Here is a 24,499-nt window from a genome sequence, read left to right as displayed (position 1 = left end):
GAGGCCCAGGTTCAATCCCTGCTTGGGGAACTAAGATCCAGCAAGGTATTTGGTGCAGCCAAAGCAATTTAATAAGAGAGAATTAAAAAAAATAAACTCATGCTTTTTGATCTGGTTGCTTCAGGCCTGACACATAGGAAAAAATAATATGTTTAATTTTCTTTTAATCCATTCCTCTTCTTTGTATACATATCTTTGGATATTTGCATTAGAAGATGACTTCTGTGGTCATCCTGTCTAAAATGGGGGCTGCATTTGTGTTCCTACAGAATCTATGTTGTTGTTCAGTCACTAAGTCATATCTGACTCTTTTGTGACCCCATGGACTGTAGCCCACCAGGCCTCTATGTCCATGGGTTTTCCCAGGCAAGAATACTGGAATGGGTTGCCATCTCCTTCTCCAGGAGATCTTCCCGACCCAGGGATCGAACCCGTGTCTCCTCGTGCATTAGCAGGTGGATTCTTCACCACTGAGCCACCTGGGAAGCCCCTATAAAACCTATACTTGTTCTGAAAGGTGTTTATAGTAACCAGCCCTCCCCACCTGGGAATAATCACTAAGTATTTTAAATGTTTCTTGTAAAGAATATTACAGTTAAATCGTTTTTTCATAGAGTTATGGTTGATTTACTACGTGCTAATGAAAGTTTTTACCTTAAGTTTTTGGGTATTTTTGACCTAGAAAAAATGTTGTTTCATAGGTCCTAAATACGATTGAATGGAAAAGTATGCTCATGTTAAGCAGAAGTGTGTGTTGTTTCTTGTGGGACGATGAGTTATTTTCCTTTTGAAAGATATCTTTGTCGTTGAGAACGTGTATTTTATTCTCCTGCTGTGAGTCTGAGAAATATTGACCAGCCTCTTTCTCACTGATCTCTGTCTCTTTAGTGTGGCTGTCACCAGGTCCAGAGATGTGCCTTCTTTTGGACCTCCCATCCCGAAAGGGCTCACCTTCCCTAAGTCAAATGTGTTCAGGGACTTCCTTTTGGCCAAAGTGATTAATGCAGAAAATGCTGCTCATAAGTCGGAAAAGTTCCGGGCCATGGCAACGCGGACCCGCCAGGAATACCTGAAAGACCTGGCAGAAAAGAATGTCACCAACACCCCTATTGACCCATCCGGCAAGTTTCCTTTCATTTCTCTGGCCTCCAAAAAGAAGGAAAAGTCTAAGCCGTACCCAGGAGCTGAGCTCAGTAGCATGGGAGCCATTGTGTGGGCCGTCCGGGCCAAGGACTACAACAAGGCTATGGAGATAGACTGCCTCCTCGGGGTCTCCAATGAGTTCATTGTACTCATTGAACAGGAAACAAAGAGTGTGCTTTTCAACTGTTCCTGCAGAGATGTGATAGGGTGGACTTCAACCGACGCCAGCCTCAAAATCTTCTACGAGCGAGGCGAATGTGTATCCGTGGAGAGTTTTGTTAACAATGATGACATCAAAGAGATTGTCAAAAGGCTTCAGGTCAGTGTTTTTCTTCCACTTCCCTTTCCATGCAGGCGAGAGCCAAGTTACAGAACCCCGTCCTATTTTATTAGGTCCTCTGAAAACTCCCTTCATGGTGGGAAGGAACCCAGAGTTTATGTCACGCTCGCCTCCCATCGTTTTTCAGCAGGACAAGTAGCAGAACAAGTGGGGGAAGGCACCCTGACTGTGCATCTTTGTTGGAAACTCATTTGCATGTGACCCGATCCCATTGCCGTGGTGACTGATGATGTAGCCCAGCCAGTCTGCTCAGCTGGTGAAAACAGTTGTTGGATTGAGTATCTGCTGCTTTGAATGTCTTAAGGGCAAAATGAATAGCAGAACGCCCATTTTTCTTCACTGCCAGCTCCCTGTAGGTCTCTGTTAGAGGTTTCCTTGTAACTTCAGAGAAGCCATTGAATTCTTTGGACACAACAAGTGTGTTCCTTTGGGCCTAATGAATGGAGATTAGTGAAGGCAAAATAACCAGCCTGCTCTTCAGCTGGCATTAGGGTATTCAAAAATAACCCTGCTGGCCACACATACCACTAAAGACCTTAGTGGGTTCATCAGACTGTGATGTCTTTTGTGTCTTTGTCTAGTTCGTGTCAAAAGGCTGTGAATCGGTGGAGATGACCCTGCGAAGGAATGGGCTGGGACAGCTTGGGTTCCACGTCAACTACGAGGGCATTGTGGCAGATGTGGAGCCCTACGGCTATGCCTGGCAGGCAGGGCTGAGGCAGGGCAGCCGGCTGGTGGAGATCTGCAAGGTGGCCGTGGCCACTCTGAGCCATGAGCAGATGATCGACCTCCTGAGAACATCGGTCACAGTGAAGGTCGTCATCATCCCCCCACATGACGACTGCACCCCGCGGAGGTAGGTCTGAGAGTCCAGGGCCATTGATGTACCATGGAGAACATTCCCCACCTAGGTGGGAGTGTAAGGGGGCGTGTGAAGAGCGCTCGGTTACAGGCAATGCTGAAAGTTCCCTCCACAGAAGGTCTGACTCAGGATACAGCTCCCTTTCAGCATGTGGCAACAGCAGCTGGAAAGAATCACCAGCTTGGACCATTCCCAGGATTTACGTCTCTGGGTATATAAAGTCACCATCATAGACAGAGAAGTCTGGTAAATATCCCCTTTAAACATCTTGCACCAGTAGCTGAGAAACATGGAATATTTGATGTTAAGAGACACTCAGCATGACCAAGTGTCAAACGCTTTGCTTTTGTGTTCCATGACCCTGATTCTCCTGCATCTCCCATTTGTAGCCAGTCGCTGTCCAGAACTCTTGAAGTACTGTTTTTCACCCCTGCTGTCTCAGCCTGGAGGGCTGAATGTGACTTCCCAAGCTTTTTGTTAAGTGCATCCGCATGTGTCAGAAATCAACTTCAGACAAGCTAGTCCTGCTCGTAATGCCGGGGCAGTGTAGTTCCCCGACTTTACATAGGGGAGCCCAGGAGCTCCCTGCCCCTCCCAGCTTCTGCCAAGCCTGCAGCACTGTTGAAAATTTTATTTCTCTGTCTCTGGGGAGATTTCCTGATGGAACAGATTTAATCAACTGTTTCTTTTCTCCTTTGAGCATGCACATGCTATTTTTGCTAGTGGTTTTGTTGTTTTTTTTTTTCCCCAATCCGTTAATTTGGTTTAAACCCGTTATTTTCTAAGAGTTTCTCTTAAGTTTTGGCAGTTAATGCTTAGGCTTCCTAAGGCCAAGACAATATTCTTATGTTATTTTCCGTAAAAAAACTTGACCAGTCCTGCACCTGAGCTTTTATAGATTCATGAATGTCAGATGGTAGAATGTGTAGTTAGGATGGGTTACTTGTGCCCTTTAAAAAGAAAGCAGCAATGGCGGTATCGGTGTATTTCAGTTCTTCAGACCAAGTGTTACAGACCAGACTGTGCTCAGCATAGTGTTTAGTACTGCGTATCTCCTAGGTGGATGTGCCGATGTCAGAATGTGGTGAAAATCTCCTTCTCTCATAGTTTTAAGAACTGCTCCCTTTCTGATGACTGGATTTCCCTGGAAACCAAAATTTTATCCAGAACATTTTGTTTTAGCTATTTCAAGGGCAGGGAGGGTTTATTCTGAAACTACCTTCATTTACTCAAGCACATAGTATTAATGTTAAGTATTTTGCTTAACTGTAATTCAAGAATGACTCTTGAGTGCTATTGGAAAGGCAACCGGGTCCTTGGAGCTCTCTCCAAGTGCTCTGTGATCCTCTTTCTCTTTCTTTGGACTGTTTTCCATCCCATAGTCTCTCCTGTGAATTGTCTATGTAATAGTCTATATGTCTAAACAGGCACTTATAAACTGGAGAAAATAACCAAGCTATGTAACTTGCCTGAGCTTTCCTGGTAGCTCAGCCGGTAAAGAATCCACCTACAATGCCAGGAGACCCCAGTTCGATTCCTGGGTCGGGAAGATCCGCTGGAGACGTGATAGGCTACCTACTCCAGTATTCTTAGGCTTCCCTGGTGGTTCCGTTGGTAAAGAATCCATCTGCAATGCGGGAGACCTGGGTTGGGAAGATCCCCTGGAGAAAGGAACAGTTACCCACTCTAGTATCCTGGCCTGGAGAATTCCTAGGACTATATATAGTTCATGGGGTCACAAAGAGTCAGACACGACTGAGCGCCTTTCACTTTTCATGTAACTTGACAGCCTTCAAGTTACATGAAGTAACAGTCTAAGGACAGTCTAAGAACTGATCTCCTCAAAAGGAAGCCTGTTGATCGTCAGGCACCATCTATCTGCTCAGGGGTCTTTCCCCGTGTTTCTAGGCTCTTCAATTCATGGGGAGGGGGAAATACATGTGTATGTGAGAGGAAATGGGATGGAATGGGCAACATTACTGACATTGAACTGTGAATAGTAGTTACTAGAAAGATGGATCCATGACAGGAGGTGGTTTGTCTACAGCAAAATACTAGACTAGATATGTTTGCTGTGGTGTATTGGTAAAAACAAGTAATATTTGCTGAGTTATTACCTTAATGTTGCCAGGCCCTGGAAAAAAGCACTTTTATATGGATTAGCAAATTTAATCCATGTAACAACCCTGTGAAGTAATAGTACTAATATTACTCCTAGTTAAAGGAAACCCACAGTCAGAAAGGTTAGTAACTCCCCAGCCTTATCTGGCAAATCCAGGTCTAACTTGAGAATCCAGACTCTTAGCTTTGTATGCTTGGGACAGAAATCCTTTCCCTGTGTATCACTGGAAGCAGGGATATGCTGGTAAACTGGCTTTCTGGGGAAAAGAACCTTGGTTTGTAGTATTTGCTGATTCCCATGGTGCAGATATTCCCACTGTGGCCGATTTCAAGCGACCAATATGTCACCCCTGAATGCACACCCAGGATAGATGCTCAGGAGTCTGATCCTGCAAATAAAGGCCGACCGGCTCCAGCACAGCCTTTGTGGATGAGCTGTATTTTCCTTCATCTCCCCTTACGGCTTCTGGAGCATCACTGTCATCCTCTAGTAGCCGTGGAGCCGGCAGTGATGGGACAGAAGAGTGTTAGGAACCTGCCCCCGTGAAGGCGTGGGATGGGGGGCTGCTTAGCGCACTGCACAGCCCCGCGGGCCTCAGAGATGCACTCTGGCCCTTTCACTAGAGTTCCCACCTGAGACGCCACGACTGACCTAGGTGGGTCTGAAATGATGCCCTGTATGCCTCCGGAGGACCAGAAGCCCACTCTCCCCTTCCCTCCCTTAGAGACAACTTCAAAGGAACAGCTGAAGCATTAACACCTTGCTACAATTTTCAGCAAAATAAGATAATGCTCTTGTCACTTTTTTCCCTTCTCCTCCGCACTTCACACTCCCACGACTGTTTTGCTCACAGCTAATGACTCTGCTCTTTGACTAGTCACTCTCCCCTCTGTCAACTTGTGCTGCTGCTCCAAGGCCAGAAAGAGCAGGCCTCCTGGAAACACACTGCCCTCCCTTCCCAGCTGCGTGTTTCTCAGGGTCCCCTGGACCCGAGGGTCACAGGGCCCAGCTCCAGCATGGGGATTGTCTATAATCACCAACATCCATGTATGCTCACATGGAGGCATCACTAGTTTTAGAAAGGCAACGTTTTTTGTTTTTCAATGAAAAGGCCAGTTTAACAACAATAAAATGGTTCTTCAGCAACACCTATAAAGTCCAACTCTTCTTCCTGTCCTCAGGAAATAAGCAGACCCTCCATGATTTCTCCCATAGGAAAGTGTATTAAAGAGAAGATGGGACAGGGGAAGTAAAGCAAAGTTCCTGAGGCCCTACTATGTACGTGATTTTTTTTAAAGTCGTCATGGCAGCCTCATTTCCTTTGAAACTGTGAGCAGAATGAGGGTTGCAGAGGTTTAGTAACTGCAGAGTGAACGTGGGCAACTAGGGTGAGGGCATGATGGAAGCAGTCCTGGCAGAAACATGTTTGGGATTTAGCTGGGGACTTCACCGGAAGGCTCCCCCCAGGGGGTGAGATGTCGCACTGCTGGAGGGGCCCCCCACCCTGTCCATCACCAGTGGGAATGTATAACCAGATGTATGTCTTGGTGTCCGTGACCGCTGACTTGAGCAGTCATTCTTGTGGCAAGATGAGAAATACCTAGATAGGGGATTCAGTTGTGATGCTCTGAATGGTATTGCATGGGAGTGGTGGGCCTTCATTCTGCTGAGGGCCACCAGCCTTTGGATTTATTTTTTTAATTGAAATATAGTACTCTTGCCTGGAAAATCCCATGGACGGAGGAGCCTGGTAGGCTGCAGTCCATGGGGTTGCTAAGAGTCGGACACGACTGAGCGACTTCCCTTTCACTTTTCACTTTCATGCATTGGAGAAGGAAATGGCAACCCACTCCAGTGTTCTTGCCTGGAGAATCCCAGGGATGGGGGAGCCTGGTGGGCTGCCGTCTATGGGGTCGCACAGAGTCGGACACAACTGAAGCGACTTAGCAGCAGCAGCATGGTTGATTTACATTGAGTGTTATTTTCAGATGTACAGCCCCATGATTCATATTCTTTTTCAGATTCTTTTCCCTTATAGGTTACTACAAAATAATTGAGTATATAGTTCCCTGAGGAAAGCAATCAAGGGCCATTCAAGTGGAAAAGCTAAAAACAAGTTACCTAAAGGAACCAAATTATTTTTTAAGTAAGAATCGATTGCAAAGGTTTTTTCCTCCTTTTAAAAAAACAAGTATTGCAAAGTGCAGCAGCATCCTGCTTTAGAGTGAGAAGGGCTGTTAGAAACCATCTGGTTCAAGTCTCTGGTTTTTTTAGATGAGGAACTTTGGTTCAAAGAAATTGTTTTTTTTTCCCCAAGCCAAAATCACATGGTTTATTAGAGACATAGCTGTCCCCAAGCACCAAACTTTTCTGACTCAAGAGTCCAGTATTGTGATGTTCTGTTCAGTTATTATAGCAGAGCCAGATTAGTTCTAGTCAGTCATGAGCTGTAAGCATCAAGAGTTTTTGTTGTTCAACGCCAGATTTTACTTGGAGTAATACAACACAAATCCCTTTGTGAATTTTCATACATGTCATGAAAAGCCAGCTTTTTATCTTTGTCCTTCAGTGTACTGCCCACTTCTGGATTCTGTATATCATTCTTATATCTTACAGAGATGAGTAAGGGAGCAGAAGCTAGTGGTGGCCTGCCGCATGGAGGGCAGTCAGAAGTGGCAGGATGGCAAGGGTTTAGCACTGTGTAGTCTGTGCTTTTCAGTCTCTGTAAATGCATCTTCTCTCCCTGCTTTGGCCTTATCATACTTAATTCTATAATTATGGAATATGCAGAAGGTTTCTAGTAATATGCTAAGAGCGGTAGGGATGAAATACAGACTATAGAGAAGACAAAAATCTCCGGCTTAGTGGGATCTTTTGACCAGTTTTAGTTTTAAATGTGATGCAGCTTAAAGAGTACTTCAACTAGAAGAAAATAGAGTAGTTATGAATTGCAAGTCTTTCATTTTACAAAGAAACTATGGCCCCAAAGCTGATATTGTCTATTTGGTATTATGTTGTTATTGTTTCTATTTTATTTATTTACTTACTTTTCTATCCTGATGCAGTATGGGCTGCAATCAGCCTATGAAGCTATAGAATTAAAATTCAGTGAGGGGATCTCTGTGTATGTGTGGAAGGGGGGTAGGGAAACGGGGAAGGTAAATTGAAAACATGGCCTAGGGGAAAATTTTTGAAAAGTTAATACCCCAGGATACGTGGTAAAGTTCAGTACATATTCTGTACTTGTGTTGGTTCCTAGCAGCCAACAGAATGGGGCGTAGATGGTATGGTCCATTGAGTTAATAAGTTAAATAGACCATCGCAGAGGAGAAGCAAAGCTCACCATGATTTTGAGGTGGAGAGAAACTTTTCCATGTATTATCATAAATTTGTGTTAATATTTTTTTGGCAAGCTACAACATTCTTGCATTATATTTCCTGATCCAGAATCCTAGATAATGTACGATCAAAAATGAAAGATTCATATATACTACACTAGCACCTGTGTTAACAGCCAACCACATGGCAATGGCATATTTTTGTCAGAAATATTGAATCAAAGCTGGATACTCTATCAGAGCCTAAGGTGATAATCCCTCATTTCAGAGAAAAGGGTTCATTATGTAAGAAGTCAGTAACTTCTGAAAGTAATGTCAAGTGGCCATACAGTGTTCTGCAAACTGCAGGGCATAGCTCTTAAATAGATCATGAAATCCGTTTAGGAGGTTGTATCCAGTGTATTTCTTTCTTTAATGAAACGGATTAACACGGAATGTAGCAGAATGGAAGCTATCAGAGGAGGGTTGTGTGTATTTATGGTTGTGCTGTATCACAGTGTAAAATGTACTTTTCACCCAGATTGTGGTCCAGAAAGTTCAAAAGCCATTGTCATCCAAGCATAAAAGGGGCACAGCAGAGTCTTGGGCAAAGGGTCAGATTAGGGTTGACCTAGGCTTTGGCAGGAGTTGGAGGGAGTGGCAAAGAAGCTCTAAGCAGAGATGCCCGTTGGAGGCTTGGGCTGAGGCTGAAGAGGGCAAAGTGACGTCGCTCAGTCATGTCTGACTCTTTGCAACCCCATGGGCCGTAGCCCACCAGGCTTCTCCATCCATGGGATTTTCCAGGCAAGAGTACTGGAGTGGGTTGCCGTTTCCTTCTCCGGGAGATCTTCCTGACCCAGGGATTGAACCTGGGTCTCCTGCATTGCAGGCAGACACTTTACCCTCTGAGCCACCAGGGAAGCTGGTGGACCCAAGGACCCCAGCAAATCCATGTGCTCCAGAAGCAGTGCTTTTCAAAACCTGCAGCTGTCATGGGGATGAGGGAGAAGACATTTGTGGTTGTTGGGAGTCTTACCCTGAAATACACAGGCAAGGTCATGAGAAGAGGGGACCGTTCCATCAAGCTCACTTTCCCACCCACAAGAGCCCCTTCCCCAGATCAAAACCAGGCCTTCAGCTGGAGGCTCTTTGGACGTGCATGTCCAGTACAAGAGTCGTGAGTCGCCTGTGGCTGCAGAACCATTGTAATGTGGCTGGTCCCAGAGGAGCTGTGCTCTTAAGTGTAAAATACACTCCAAATTTACAAGGATGTAAAATGTCTCATTAATTTTTTAAATACTGATTTATTGATCGCTTGTTGAAATGATAGCATTTTGGATATATTGAGTTAAATAAAATGTATTAAAATGTATTCTTTTTTTTTTTTTTAAACTTTACATAATTGTATTAGTTTTGCCAAATTCAGGATGGGGAACACATGTATACCTGTGGCGGATTCATTTTGATATTTGGCAAATAAAATGTATTCTTGAATTGACTTCACCTGTTTCATTTTGCTTTTGTAATGTGTCTGCTGGATATTTAAAAATTACATACATGGCTTCTGTTGGTGGCTCATGCTGTATTTCTGTTGGACAGTGCTGGTTTGGACTTTGCTTATGCTGCCTCTAAATTTCCTCTTAAAGGACTGTTTTGCTATTACTCTTAACCTTTCCTTTCAAGATTTTTCCACATGCTTCTCAATCTTCAAAATGTCTTTAAGAAAAAGTCTTTTTTTTTTTTCACTTAGTGATGAAATTCAAATGCACAGTTTGAGTTAATGCTTTGGTGAGAATAGATTTTTTTTCCCAGTAATTTGCCTATCAGTCAAGTCAGTAATGGATTGAACCTTCCTTGGTTGTTTGGGGAAAGGGACTAGAAAATGGGTTCCTCCTTTCTTAAGGTTTGGGGGTTGGGGTGATGGCACAAAAAGAGGGTAAATGATGGGAAACACTTGTGTGCCTGCCATTCATTTCACTCAGTCTGCTGCCTGGGGACGGCCCTGCTATGAGAGATTTTTGGCTTTCAGGGGGGTGGGAGGGAGGCCTGATTTTAGAGTATGCTTTGTTCCCCAGCAATTTGATAATTTTTGATTTGATAATTGCTAATTTCAATAACTTGCACTTTTTTTTTCTCCTCCTGAGCTAAATTTGGCTCTCAGTTTGGATTTCAAGATTTCTCCCTGCTTATTTTTGACTGTCGGGATTCCAAGAAATTCAAAACCCTTTTCGATCCTTAATCATAAGGGAAGGATCTAAAGCTTCCTTGTGATTAAGGATGGAAAGCCACCTGTTTCCTGCGAGGCCCCATCTTAGAGGTCTGCTCCCCCCAGATACTGTCCCGGCACCGTCCCTCCCCACGTCTCAGTGCTGACTCTAGCCCTGCTCCACCCGCACCCCCACCCCTACCAGGGTGACCATAGGTCTGTCCAAGATTCCATACCTCAGGTCCAGTATTTGGAACTGAGCAAAGGAAAATACGGGTATAATGCTTACGAGGATTCTGGTTTTTGAAAGGAAAATGATTGTAGGGCCTCATGGTTGAAAGATGGTTTGAAACCGGAAATGAGGCGTTTGCCACGTTTTAACTGTTGGTGAGAATCCGTGTGGTTCTGCCAACAAGCAGAAGCGATGTTGACGTTTCTTCTCTCTGTGCCCTCGCCCTAGGAGTTGCTCTGAGACCTACCGCATGCCAGTGATGGAGTACAAAATGAACGAAGGGGTTTCCTACGAATTCAAGTTTCCCTTTCGAAATAACAACAAGTGGCAGAGGAATGCCAACAAGGGGCCTCATTCACCTCAAGTCCCGTCCCAGGTGCAAAGTCCCATGACCTCGAGGCTGAACGCCGGGAAGGCGGACGGGAAGATGCCTCCTCCGGAAAGAGCCGCCAACATCCCCCGCAGCATCTCTAGCGATGGGCGCCCGCTGGAGAGGCGGTGAGTGTGTCTTCCTAGGTGTGCCCTGAATCTCTGCCCCAGATTTAAATATCTCCAGGCCCAGAGTACCAGTGATTTTGAGCTACCCGTATTTTACTAGAAATCAAAAATTAAAACTGAGATGCATGCACTAGTGGTCTTCAAAGCATGGTAGCGTTCCGAAGCCAACAGGATAAATGAAGATGTGTTCCAGCAAAGCATTCGGCCCTGTGTAATGGCATCTAGGCTGTGCTCTTTCATTTTGCTGTGATACCAACGGAAATCATCATTGCACACTTATGAACTAGAACTTGGCAGTCTCTTTGAGGTGACATTGACCATATCATCATCTTTGACAGTCTTTGACTTGTAGGGGATTAGTGATATGATTGTAGCAACAGTGAAGGTTTTTGGTTGAGTGTCTGTGTTTGTGTTACTTTGTTATAAAGAATTGTGAGAAGGGCAAGCTGCTAGTATAGTACAAACATACTTTCCACTGCTCTGAATGCAGAAGAAAATAGTGGATGTTAGAACACTCAGCCCTGAGTAAAGTAATTAACAGGAGCTGGGGATTGAGGGATCCTAGAAAGGAACAGACCAAGGTTGCTTGTTAAATGGAAAGTCACAGCAGATTCCCTCACAAATCATAACTGGTTAATTCTTTCTTAACCAAGACGCCCTAGCATTTTTGTCTCCAATTCACTATAAAATGCAGCACCGTGAAATAAGAACCTAGGGCAAACATTAAAATAGAATAGGTACTCTTAAAATGTGAATACACATGGACTGTATAATTTTAAGTCATTGTACTATAAATTCAGATACTCCAGATCGCCTCAACTGCAGTTTAGCTTGGTGACCTGCTAGTCCTCTGCTAGAAGAAGCTGGCTTCTGTCTGTGCATGCACTGCCGTTTCCCCATGATTGTGCTTGACTGGATCACATCTCTGCATGTTTTTGTGGTCCCCACACTACAGAGGGGATCAGGAACCCTCAGAGCTGGCAGGGAGAAGTCTCTGTTCCAGAAGCTGCTGTGGGAAGAAGAAAGGTCCCTATGGAGCCAAAATGTGAGCCTGACTCCAGCCAGAACAGGGCGCCAAGGAAAACATCCCAGCGATGCTTCAGAAGTCATTGGTTCAGACTGAGAGCAGAAAGTTGGAGATTTTCAAAACCACACTGTGATGTCTTTTATCTTAAAAGACATAAAACATTGTCACTTAACTATTTCAGAAATACTAGAATACCATGTAGAAATAATCTGATCAAAACAGACAACCAAAAAAACCATAGTTGTCTTTCTAAAATTCCTCATGTAATCCTGGGGATTTATTTACAGAGCCTTGCTATTTATCTCAATAAAAGATTCCTCTCCCAGAGTGGCTACATTCCCATCTGGACTCCTCTTGCTTTCATTATTTTCGGGAAGGAAAAGCATCCAAGCGATCGCTGAATGAATTCTTTGTTCTGCACATTCCAAACTTGGCTCCCTCTGAGGTGTGTGTTAGCTGGAACTCATGATTTGGCCCACATTTTGAAAGATGAACCTAGGAAACCGTTGTTTAGAGAAGGACCTTTTGTTCCCCTCAATGCTATTTTCTTTCTTTCCAAGACAATCATCAGGGTTTTATGAGTGAAATCAGTTTCACGTTACTTTCTATGATATTCCATATAATAAAATAGCAGAATGTATTTTGATGCCATGTTGAATTTAATTTCTGCAACAGAAACTAAAGCTTATGGCTGAATGTTCTGACCTCTGAAAGTGAAAATATTTTTTGTAGCTTATTATCTTCTTAGGATGCAGGCAAGTGCTATAGAATGCATCACTCCATTTATAGATGTTCTTTCTGTGGGTGTTTGTGTGCACCTTTCCCATAACTCTACCCAAAGGATAGGGAATTCTCATGCTGTCCCTGTAAGACTGCAATAATCGCCCTGTGGCTCTCCAGGGCGTAAGAAGAAAGTGGCAGAAGTGAGGCTACCAGTGGTTTTTGGAAAATTTAACCTTTGCCAAGTCCTCTTAGTGTCAGGTTTCAGATCTAACGATGGAGGGTTTGCAAACGCTGAGCTCTAAGTTTTCAGATTATTTGTCTCCTCTTCATTTTAAAGGGTGTGGAATTAGATGGCTGTTCTTCTCTTGTAAAAATGTAAGAGTTTGATGTCCTATCCCATCATTCCTAACTTTGAGTAAAGCAGTATTTCTTATTTAAGTTTTAACTTTGAGGCATACATAGAAGGTATTATTTGAGAAACTTTATATTGCTACTGTTTGCCGAATGAGTATTCAGTAGACTCCTGATGTTCACCGGGAATACTTCCCAAGTCCTCCATTAAGACCTAGAGTCATAAAATAGACCTGAGAATATCATTTCCTCCATGAAACATAGTAAAATAAAACTAAAAAATGTAAGCATTCCCTTCCTAGTTCTACTGAGAACAAATTACCTTACTGCAACATGGACGTGATGCTCCTGGCTAGCCATACCTCCCCATCTGACTCTCCCCCTTCATCCCAGCCCTGCCCCTGGGTACCATCTGCCTTTGTACCTGGCCCACCTGTAGAGTGACACGGACCTTTCGGATGAGTCACAAGTGGTCAAAACTGATGCCACAGTCTGCCATTCCTTGAATCTTACCTTACCAATAGTGGCATAAGCCTGATACTGAGACTAAAGGATGGTTCCTTGGTATCAGTATAGGATTGGTTCCAGAACCTCCCTGGATACCAAAACCTGCAGCTATTCAAGTCCTGTAATTAGCCCTCACATCCTCGGCAGGTCCGCAGGTCATGAACATAGTAGTATATGTATTGAAAAAAATTTCCTGTAAAAGTGAACCTATGCAGTTCAAACCCATATTGTTCAAGGGTCAGCTGTATTGCCTTTACATGGTTGGTTGGTTTCATTTTTTTTTTTCTCCCCCAGGTCAGGCAAGTTGTATTAAACTGTAGAGAACCAGCTTATTTAGGATGAAGTGTACAGCCACCTCAAGCCTACTCTGCACATGCTAAACAAATCTGCCTACTTCGTTCACCATGACTGGACACAGCACAATTCATTTTAAATGAAAACTGAATATACTGCTTGTAGAAACTTAATTTACTGCTTGTAGAAGCATAGTTTTCTTGAATTGTATGTAAGTTCCCAGACTTAAAGGTCATTAGAAACAATTAAAAAAAAAATACTTGTGGAACAGATTATCCTTTTTTACAATTTTTATGACAGACTCAAAGGTGTTGGTATTTGGAGTTTGTAACAAGAATTATTTAACTGAATTTTGCTCTCTATACATTGATTAGAGAAACTGATACAATAGGAGTAGATGACCCATTTGCCATCTAAGTAGAATAAAGTCTGATTAGATTTGGTTTAAATACAAGAGCTTTATGCTATCTAGGTGGCCTTTCAAGTATAGAATTTTATGGTATTTGTGGGAGAAGTTCTTATTGACAGAATTCTTATTTTTGTTCAGTAGCTAAATTGTGTCTGATTCTTTTTGACCCCATGGACTGTATGTAGCATGCCAGGCTTCAGCGTCCATCACCAACTCCGAGTTTGCTCAGACTTATGTCCATTGAGTTGATGATGACATCCAACTATCTCCTCCTCTGCTGCCCCTTCTCCTGCCCTCAATCTTTGCCAGCATCAGGGTCTTTTCCACTGAGTTGGCTCCTTGCATCAGGTGGCCAAAGTATTGGAGCCTCAGCATCAGTCCTTCCAATGAATATTCATGGTTGATCTCCTTTAGAATTGGCTGTTTTGATTTCCTTGCTGTCCAAGGGACTGTCAAGAGTCTTCTCCAGCACCACAATTCAAAAGCATCAAGAATTGACAAAATTAATATTTAACAAAAACAGGTGATATGGTGCCATCTCTGTTTTGGCCTCAAATTCATCTTGAGTGTAAGGATAATGCTGAAATTAAGTTAGCTGGCTGTGGCACACTGAACTTAACACATCACTGTGTTTAAACATAATATGGGATTAGTAATAAAACCCTGATCTGTGTTAATGTGCTCAGAAAAGCTTAAGTATTTCAGGGGCTTTGCATAAACAACAGGCATGTTGGCATATAAAATAATTCTCCTTTCTCCTTTTTGTAGATGAAGTATTGCCAAGCTTTCTATAAATATTTAATGTCAGATCATACTGAACCAATGCTCCTTTTGCATTTTACCTGGATGCCATCGTCTCCCTGTTTTTCCACTGCATTTAGCTTTCAGCAGCTGGATAGAGTGTTGCTTTGTAAACAGAGTTACAGCTGGCTATGCTTGCAGCCTCCCTAATACCCTCCTCTGCAGATGTCTGCACCATGCAGGGCTTGAAGATCATGCCTAGAGAATATTGTTGAAACAAACGCAAATAGTTCTTCTATTTCTGTTTCAGTATCCATTAAACAAAAACTCCCCTTCCCCCACCCCTAGGCCCTTACCATTCTACTTTCTGTGAATTTGACTATCTTGGTACCTCACATAAATAGAAGATTTACGTTAGTGGAATCATCCACTGTTTGTCCTTTTGGGATTGGTTTATTTCACTTTAGCATAATGTATTCAGGCTTCATTCATGTTGTAGCATATGTTGAGTTTTCCTTCTTGCTTATTAACTCAGGCTACTGTAACAAAATACCATAGATTCTGTGGCTTATACAACAGACATTTACTTGTGGAGTCTGGAAATTCCAAAATCAAGGTTCCAAAAGGTGTGGTTATTGGTGAGGGCCCTCTTCTTGGCTTGTAAAAAGCACCTTCTTGCTGTGTCCTCACATGACAGAGAGAGGAAGCTCTGGTTTCTTGCTCCTCTTATAAGGGCACTAATTGCATCATGGGGGCTCCACCCTTATGACCTCATCTTAACCTAATTACCTCCCAAAGGCCCCACCTCCTAATGTCACTACACTGGGGTTAGGATCTCAACACATGAATTCGATGAGGAGTGAGGGTGGGAGGATCCCCGGGTAGCACAGTGGTAAGGAATCCACCTGCCAGTGCAGAAGCTGCAGGAGACAGAGGTTTGATTCCTGGGTCAAGAAGATTCCCTGGAGGAGGGCATGGCAACCCACTCCAGTGTTCTTGCCTGGAGAATCCCATGGACTGAGGAGCCTGGTGGGCAAAGAGTCAGACACGACTGAGCACACGTGCATGCGGGTGGGGGGAGGGGCACGTTAAGTCCATAACCTTTCCCCTTTTCAAGACGGAGTAATATTCCATTGTGTGTACCACATTGTTTATCCATTCATCCACTAATGCACACTTGGGTGAATCAGTTTATTTTTATAAAGTTAAAAAGCAGGTAAAAGTGAAACACTACAATCTGATAAAGCCAGAGAACTGAAGCTTAGATTTAAGTAGAATTTTTGCTTTTTATTGACTAAGTTTAGAATACTGGTATAAAAGTTATATTGTGAGTAAAGCTGTCTACTGTTGACTCAAAGTAAAATGTGAGTTGTTCTTGATGGAATTTCCTATCATTGGTTTCAATTAGGTTGGAGCTGAATTACGGCCATTTTATTTGTCAGCCAAGATAAGGTAGAAAGCAGAGAACTAGCTGTACTCAACCTAAACTCACCAGGCTCTTAACCCTCCTTTGCCCCAGCTCTTCAAAGGAGTGAGTGCACTCTGGCATCCACACTGGCGACACTTTAGATGATTTGCAAGTTCACACTTTTAGAAAGGGCTTTCCGGGTGGCGCGCGTGGTAAAGAACCCATCTGCCAATGCTGGAGACCCGAGAGATGCAGATTCGATTTCTGGGTCAGAAAGATCCCTTGGAGGAGGGCATGGCAACCCACTCCAGTATTCTTGCCTGGAGAATCCCATCAACAGAGGAGCCTGGCGGTCTATAGCGCATGGAGTCCCAAAGAGCCAGACACGACTGAAGCAACTTAGCACACACTCATGCACTTTGAGATTAGAGTATGAAGGTGTTTTCTATTCAAGCATTCAGGAAAGGGACGCAGTGGCCTGAGCCTGGCACCCCTCCCGGCTCCCTTTCTTTTACAAACCGTAGAGTGACCCAGGGAACAAACCCAGGGTACTATAAAGCTGAGGTACTATAGTTACTCTGTTCAATCTGAGCTTGTCGGACGGGCCCGGCACATAGTGAGTCTTAGAAAGTGGTAGTTGCTGTCTTCCTTGGTGTCGTTTTGTGGGTGCTCTTCTAAACACAGCTGCCTGGGGTTGAAAGGGGGCTCTAGCTCCAGTTGGGGACTTAGGGGTGAGGGTAGAGCTGGCCACACCGGGCTCCTGAGTCAGTCTGCAGATTGGCCTGCGTCCAGGCGGTGCATGTGGTGAGTCAATGTGTTTCCAAGGAGTGGGTTGTGCCGTCTTCAGCACCAGTTAACCTCGGTGAGACAGAGGATGAGTTCAGGAGGCCTGCTGTGCTGGGAACAACCGTGGCGAACTGTGCAGTTGTGGAAGGAAATGCTGCAAAAACCATCTGGTGAGTTGGAATAGCCTGAGAGATGAGCTTGAAAAAAGTGGTGTTCTCTGGGAAGAGCAGTGAGGTGAGCCGTGGGCGTATTGTTCTGTGTCAGAGAGTTGTTCTTCTGAATGTGTCCGGAGGTGGGATCTTGCCCTCTTATCTCTTTTAAGGGAGTTCTGCCTTAGGAGCCACCCAGGGAGGCCTGGCCTGCTCACACCTTATGGGAAGGATCTGAAGGGCCCATCGTGGCCCCGAGGCTTCCTCCAGAAGCACCCCTTGTCCACCCCCCACACCTGACAAGGGGCAGGCCTTCCCAGAAGCCAGATGTGACCTGTGTCCTGCCTTGTGAGAAGGCAGCAGGAGTCCTAGGCCCTTTGTCCAATGAGGGCACATAACCCATACAGACAGATTTACCATCAGGAATTAAATAACTCTCAGGGGTGAAAAAAGTGTATCCTGCTCCCTTATATCTGAAACCACTGACATTTTTCTTTAAAATTTGTCAGTTGCACCTCACATGTAAAAAATTTGGAAATTAGTGATACTGAATACAGGTGAGCTGCCTAGACGCACCCCCACGGTCATCAGTGTGACATTTTCCCATAAGCATCTTGTTGGGAACCTGGGATAATGGCCAGTCTGGCCAAGGTCTGCCTCCACTCATGGAGATCCCTCAGTGTGGTGAGAAAGTGGCAGTCTGCCATCCACCTGGTGTTAAAATATTGGCCATTCCAGTATTCTTACATGGAAAATTCCATGGACAAAGGAGCCTGGTGGACCACAGCCAGTGGGGTCGCAGAGAGTCAGACATGACTGAGTGAGCGTGAACAGAGAAGCTTAGGGCAGTTGTACAGACCGGGTGGGGGTCTTGGAGACCCCTTGAGGAAGGTGCACACCAGCAACCACCAGCACAGAGGCCATCACCACATGCTGTATTTTGGCTTCTGCATCGCTTTTTTTGTGTAATGCAATGGGATTGAGTTTATTTTTAGTTTCTTCCAGTTTTTAAAAGCCTAGCATGCTCCAGGAGACCACTTAACTTCTTCTCACCAAAGGATTTGGTTGTGACTCTCTTCATGAAGTATTTGAACATCGGTGAAGGGAAGAACCAATTAAAATTAAAGAGGCTAGTATTTGTGGTGAATCTGTGTGGTGAATTGTGGTGAATCAGAAAGAATCTGTTGATTCTTTCTATATGGAAATCTCATTAATTTTAGGCCCATTTCATCAGTTCTCCTGGGCCTTGGCAAAAAATAAAGGACAGTATTTGATCATTGCCCGCCATCTCAGGGGCTACAGGGCCAGCTCTGACCATACTACTGCTTTGCTGCAGAACCTTCTAGGCTGCCCTGTTGTCTAATAGATGAAGTTTGTGCTCCCTCAGTTTACCAAACGTGGGCCCACCCTACCGGACACATTTGTCCTCCTGGTCACAGCCTGCACCAATATCCTACCCGGGTCAAGTGTTCCAGCCAAAGATACTGCTGTGGCGGCCACATACGCCCTCCTGTTCTGTGTCCTAACTCTTGACTTCTGTAGAAATCCTTTGTTTCCTACAAAATGAATCTCAAGTGCATTTCCTCACAAAGCTTGCTTTTCCCATAGGATCTGACCTCTAACCTGCCTGAGCTGCCTCTGCATTCAGTTTGAACTGCCCTCGTGACAATAACATTCTACTTGCATTTTGCTTAAGAGCTATAGGCAGCTGTTTTTTTACTGAGCTTACATTCTGTGCCACGCTCTGATCCAAGTCCCTCATGTTGAGTTTTCTCAGTTGATCCGCCCAGCCACCCAGTAAGTTGGTTGCTGTTTACTCCTTTTACAGATAAGAATGCCCGGGGATTGAGAGATGAAATCATTTGTGCAGGGTCCTGGCTGGTTTGTGGTGAAGCTGATGTTAGCACCATCAGAGCCCCTGTCTTAGCCACCATGTCCCAAGAATGAAATCTACCACCGTATATAGGTGGTGCTGAAGAAATACTTGGCAAGTTTGAAAGTGAGAATTAGTAAAAAGTGACAAAGAGAATGAGTGAAATGAGTAATCACCAGTATTTGTAAACTAATAGAAGTTAATTTTGTTGTAGATTATTAACATGCATTTCATGTAAAGCATTCATAGCTCAGTTGGTAAAGAATCCACCTTGTAGTGCAGGAGACCCTGGTTTGATTCCTGGGTTGGGAAGATCCCCTGGAGAAGGGATAGACTACCCACTCCAGTATTCTTGGGTTTCCCTTGTGGCTCAGCTGGTAAAGAATCTGGCTGCAGTGCAGGAGACCTGGGTTCAACCCCTGGGTTGGGAAGATCCCCTGGAGAAGGGATAGACTACCCACTCCAGTATTCTTGGGTTTCCCTTGTGGCTCAGCTGGTAAAGAATCTGACTGCAATGCAGGAGACCTGGGTTCAACTTCTGGGTTGGGAAGATCCCCTGGACAAGGGAAAGGCTACCCACTCCGGTATTCTGGTCTGGAGAATTCTGTGGACTATATATATAGTCCATGGGGTTGCAAAGAGTCAGACACAACTAAGTGACTTTCACTACTAAAAATATATCATTAAAAAAAAAACTAAGTCTTAAAAAAAAAAAAAGAAATACTTGCTAGATAAATGCATTCATGTTTACACGCTAAGGGGGCCCAGCCACATGCAATCAGGGGCAGCTTCACGTATGTGCACAGGGCCCCACACTTAGAAGGGTCCATGCTGGGTTTAATGCTCTGCTGTTGCTGTCTTGAAAGTTTTAGTATGTTTGAACAAGGAGACCTGAATTTCATTTGCACTGGGCCCCACAAATGACGTAGCTGGTGCTGTCTGCAGTCCGTTTTTATCTTCTGTTCTGTAGAATCACCCTTAGATATAAAATTGACTCATCTCAGGAGGCACCCACGATATGTGCTGGTCTGTGAACCTCTGAAGGCTTGCCAGCAACTGGGAAGTGATGATCCATTTATCTCAGTGTGATGAACCGCGGTACTTTCCTAACTGTACGAGAGTTACTCATGGTTGTAAACTGATCTTGTCCCAGGAGGCTCATCAGAACAGGATTTCAGTGGTCCAGTCTGAATAGCTGGTAGGAATTGTATGGTTAGAAAGCCAGGGATAGCTCTGGTTCACAAAGTTAGGAAGAGACGAAAAGACAGAGGGGTGAGTTGCTCGGATTCGAACACAACTTGTTCAAACTCTAGTCTGAATACAGCAGCCAAGTGATGTTATGTTGAATCATTTTAGAGAATTTTTTTTAACAGAATTCTGGGAAGAATCCCGGTTGATATGCATTGCTAAAGACAGACTTGAACTGAATCCTGTTCTCTGGGTGAATAGCGTTTTAATTGCTAAGTTATGGTAAAATGCTGTGCTTAATTATGGACTCGGATATCTAATTTGTCAGTCATCGCTGCTATTTGAAACTCTCTTGGTTGTTCTTGCCATCATTCCGCTGTTTGCACTTGAGATACAGAGGACCTTATCTCCTTGGACACATCCAAGCACTGCTATCCCTTTGGAGTAAAAGGCAGGAAACAGGGGCATAATTGAACTCATACATAACTATGCAAGGAAAAAAATTTAGCATCAATTACGCAGATACTGAGAGTTCCTTATCCATAAATTGGTAAATCACAGTCTCAAGAGATCAATTTAATAAGAGCCTATCGATATTAACATCATATGTGTAGTCCTGTGAGTTGATTCATGGGGAGGGTGTGGTGGGATGTGGGTTATTTCATTAGATAGCTGGAATTTTTTTTTTTGGCGCTTCTCTTCTCCCTTTTATCTTCCTTTTATCTTGACGTGAGAAGGCTTCTGGAAAAATGAAGAACTGATATTGATCTTGGACCGTTTCTTCCTAAATGTCCATTCCAGTCAACTGTCTGTTTTCATTGCAGTGAAATGTACTGCATGTAAATGGAAGCTGGCGTTGAGTGTAGTCCTGCAGACTATGGGAGTGTTGTCTGTCTGTCTGATGATCATGACTTTTTCAATTGCTGCATTCTTTGAACAGTCCAAAAGCCTCCAGTGTTTTATTTCTGCAGAGGGAAGTCATAGCCATAGAGAAAATTTAAGATTGGTTACTTTAAAAACATTTAGTTATTTCTCAGCTAAATTGATAAAAATGTAGGGAAGAGAATCTACTGAAATAAATGCTAAAAAGGTTTTTAGATATTTCTTTTCTAACCGTGAACATAGCATTCTCAAAGAAGATTATTTCTTGATTCGAAAAGATGTCACAGCAAGTGACAGATATATTCATCTTAGTCCTGTAAACCTATTCAGACATTAATAGGGGCTCGTTAAGACTGAGAGAAAGTAGAAAGATCTGTGTTTATCTCAAAAGAAAAGACTTGTGATCCCCTCAGGTAGAGTTGGGGGCAGGGGCTTGGACGTTCAAGAGGCCAGCATGCTGACTTCCTCTGTGAGCCAATTTGGGGGTTACTCTTTTTCAAAGTATCAAGACAGCAACCAGCCAAAATTCCAGTAATGATCAGCCGTGGTCTCTTGCAGTAGACTGCCAGTGCCAGCCAGGCAGGAACCTCCCACTCCCTGAACGAGATCTGTTTTCCAGTAATATTTGTGAGCTGGTATCAAATTCACAGTATTTGGAAAGAATACTAAGTCATCAGAATAAGGGCTAATTCTGATTTTTTTTTTTTTTTTTTTTTTTTTGCCTGCCCTACATACATCTAGAGTCATAAAAACATTTGGGTGGCATTCCATCAGTTACTGTGTGTGTGTTCTGTGTGTGTGGACAGTCCAAAACAATGCCACTATTGAGTTATATAAGTGCAGAAAAGGCCTGGGAATGAATGCTGGCCTTCTGGAAATGCTATTTTTTCACTTTGGGATAACTCCAGTAACCAAGTAGAATTTTCTGATACATCTGCCAAATAAAAGAGCTGAGGTTGAGAAGTAGCATAAGATATTTTAATGTACGTTTTGGAGAGCAGGGTAAGAAAAGCAAGCTCTAAATATAAATACGAAAGTTACATCTTGACTTTGGCTGTGGAATCTTGTTGTGACTTCCTCATAGAAGCAAAAACACTTACCATGAATATAATTCAGTGGTGTTACTTGTTTATCCCAAAAAGTTAAAAAATCTTCAGGCCCCCAGACATTGCATTGGCCCCAACGGTGTTCACATTTCTGCTGTCATCTCCCTTCTTTTCATCTTTAGGTAACACCTCCTCTTTGCATTAAGAAAGGCAAAGCAGCAGCAAAATGAAACTGTATTTGAAGTTTCTCTGTATTGTGCTAAGTTGCTTCAGTCGTGTCCAACTCTTTGTGACCCCGTGGACTGTAGTCACCAGGCTCCTCTGTCCATGGGATTCTCCAGACAAGAATACTGGAGTGGGTTGCCATGCCCTCCTCCAGGGGATCTTCCCAACCCAAGGATGGAACTCCTGTCTCTTAGGTCTCCTGCATTGGCAGGTGGATTCTTTACCACTAGCGCTACCTGGGAAGCCCTTCTCTGAATTAGGTGCATCCAAAAACCAAACTCTTCAGGCAGAAGTGGTTCATGCTGTTCTAGTTTTCTTCTTTGTAACCTCCTCCTTCCCTTCTTCCCCCCACTCCAGTCCCTTTCCAGTTACTTCAGGATAAACAGTGAGAAATTTGGGAGATGTTTTAATGGAAAAGAAGGGATAACAGAATCACACCTGATAACAAGTTTGTCACTGAGGAGAGAGTTGGGGCTCCCCAAGAGAGATCTGCCTCTTGGACATAGACCAATTTTGGGGGTCATATTGTGGGGTATCTGTCCTTATTCTTTTTCTGCTAGAAAAGCTTCTGAGTGTGATTCTGTTATCCCTTCTGTCAGTTTCCTGTACCTGGAGCCCTCTGCTCTATTTCACAAGGTAGGTATGTTCTCTGTAGGAAACTGCCGTGTTTCAGTGAAGAAGGTCCCAGGGCTTCAAAACTTTTGTCTTCAGCTTTAAGACCCCTTTATGTGCAAAATCATCTGACCCTGCAGACCCCTTGCAAGCTGTCTTATTAAGCACAGAAAACCCATCTTTCTCTAGAGAATAGCAATAGCCTGACGCAAAGTGCAGTGGACTCAGAAATTCAAGAGGCCTGGCTTAGTGAAAAAATGACTTTGATTCCCCTCCCTCAACTATAAAATGGAAATGACCTGCCCTGCTGCCCCTTTACAAGAGCCAGTGATCTGGACCAGCATTTGCTTCTGAAATAAAATATCATTGTTTTAGCTGATGTTAAGATTTAGCTGACAGATTGTCACAGGCTTCAGCCTCACTTATTAATATCCTGCAGTTGCCCCAGTGCCTACTTGAATAGAGCAAGTAGAGGGCAAAAATCATGTCTCTCCTGACCACAAAGCTCTGTTTTTTGCGTCAAGCCAGTCTGCGGGGTGAGGGACCCATACTTTTAGAAAGAGATGTATTGGGGGCTAGGCAGAGCACACCTCTGCTGTGTTATCAACTCAGTCATCCCAATGAAATTCAGCAAATTGCAGTTCTAGGCACGTTTCCGTGGAGGTTTTTGTATGGTGATGCTACTATCAACCAAATTTATACATACTAAATAGCAATATCTGGATATTCATTCCAGACCTTTAGTAATAAAATTGGAAAACAAAGAAGCATACGAAGAATGTACCGGTCTCACTGTGGTTACATACTCTGGGAGAGCCAGTGGGGAAATTGAATTAATTGCCATGTTAATGTCACTGGGACTCCTTATATTCTCTGGGCTGCCATACTGCAAAATTGCATAAGCATTTCAGCTCTTGAATTCTGGCAGCTTTTGGAAACATACATGTTTTCTCTTTTTCCCCCTGTTATTTTTTGACGCCCCCGCCTGCTTCAAGGCCTTTTTCCAGCTGTCCCCTTAAGGGAGTAGTTTTATGGGGAGGTTTCTTTTGTGGGCTTCCAGCTGGCTTTATTTTCACTCTCTCCACAAAGTGGCTGCATTTGTCGCATTCATGTGATAGTACCCATCACATTGCCTTGGGATTTTCCCTTTGAGTTGCTGACTTTACGTTTTCTGTTTGCACACACAGGCTGTCTCCTGGTTCGGACATCTACGTGACGGTCTCATCCATGGCTTTAGCAAGATCCCAGCCATGTCGCAACTCCCCTAGCAGTCTGTCTTCATCCAGCGAGACTGGCTCTGGAGGGGGCACCTACAGGCAGAAGTCCATGCCCGAAGGGTAGGTAAAGTTGGCATCACTGTCTCTGCTCCCATGTGTAACTCAGATGTGCAAAACAGTTTCCATTCAGCCAGACCCAGTTCACAAAAGAGCGAAAGGGGAAATACAGTTAGTACTCTGCATTAAAAAATGTTTTCATGGCTAGTTCCAACCTCCTCTTAGAAAGTTTATCATTTTGTAGTCTCTAAGGACTCAATGGCAAAGAAATCAAATTACATCGA

At 43.8% G+C, this 24,499-nt stretch overlaps 1 protein-coding gene across 10 annotated transcripts in view; it reads left to right on the top strand.

The window, feature by feature from the left end:
- The window catches only part of SIPA1L1 (signal induced proliferation associated 1 like 1), a 510,536-nt gene that overhangs the window by 437,306 nt on the left and 48,731 nt on the right, over window positions 1–24,499 (top strand). For all 10 annotated transcript variants that reach the window (XM_044924786.2, XM_044924785.2, XM_044924792.2 and 7 more), the window contains 4 exons: window positions 889–1,462; window positions 2,065–2,339; window positions 10,451–10,720; window positions 24,129–24,278. In XM_044924786.2, the coding sequence (XP_044780721.2) occupies window positions 889–1,462; window positions 2,065–2,339; window positions 10,451–10,720; window positions 24,129–24,278 (1,269 nt within the window). The remainder of the gene's footprint in view (window positions 1–888; window positions 1,463–2,064; window positions 2,340–10,450; window positions 10,721–24,128; window positions 24,279–24,499) is intronic.

This window comes from Bubalus bubalis, chromosome 11, assembly GCF_019923935.1.
Source record: "Bubalus bubalis isolate 160015118507 breed Murrah chromosome 11, NDDB_SH_1, whole genome shotgun sequence".
NCBI classification, from domain to species: domain Eukaryota; kingdom Metazoa; phylum Chordata; class Mammalia; order Artiodactyla; family Bovidae; genus Bubalus; species Bubalus bubalis.
This window is presented reverse-complemented; position numbering and strand designations above follow the sequence as displayed.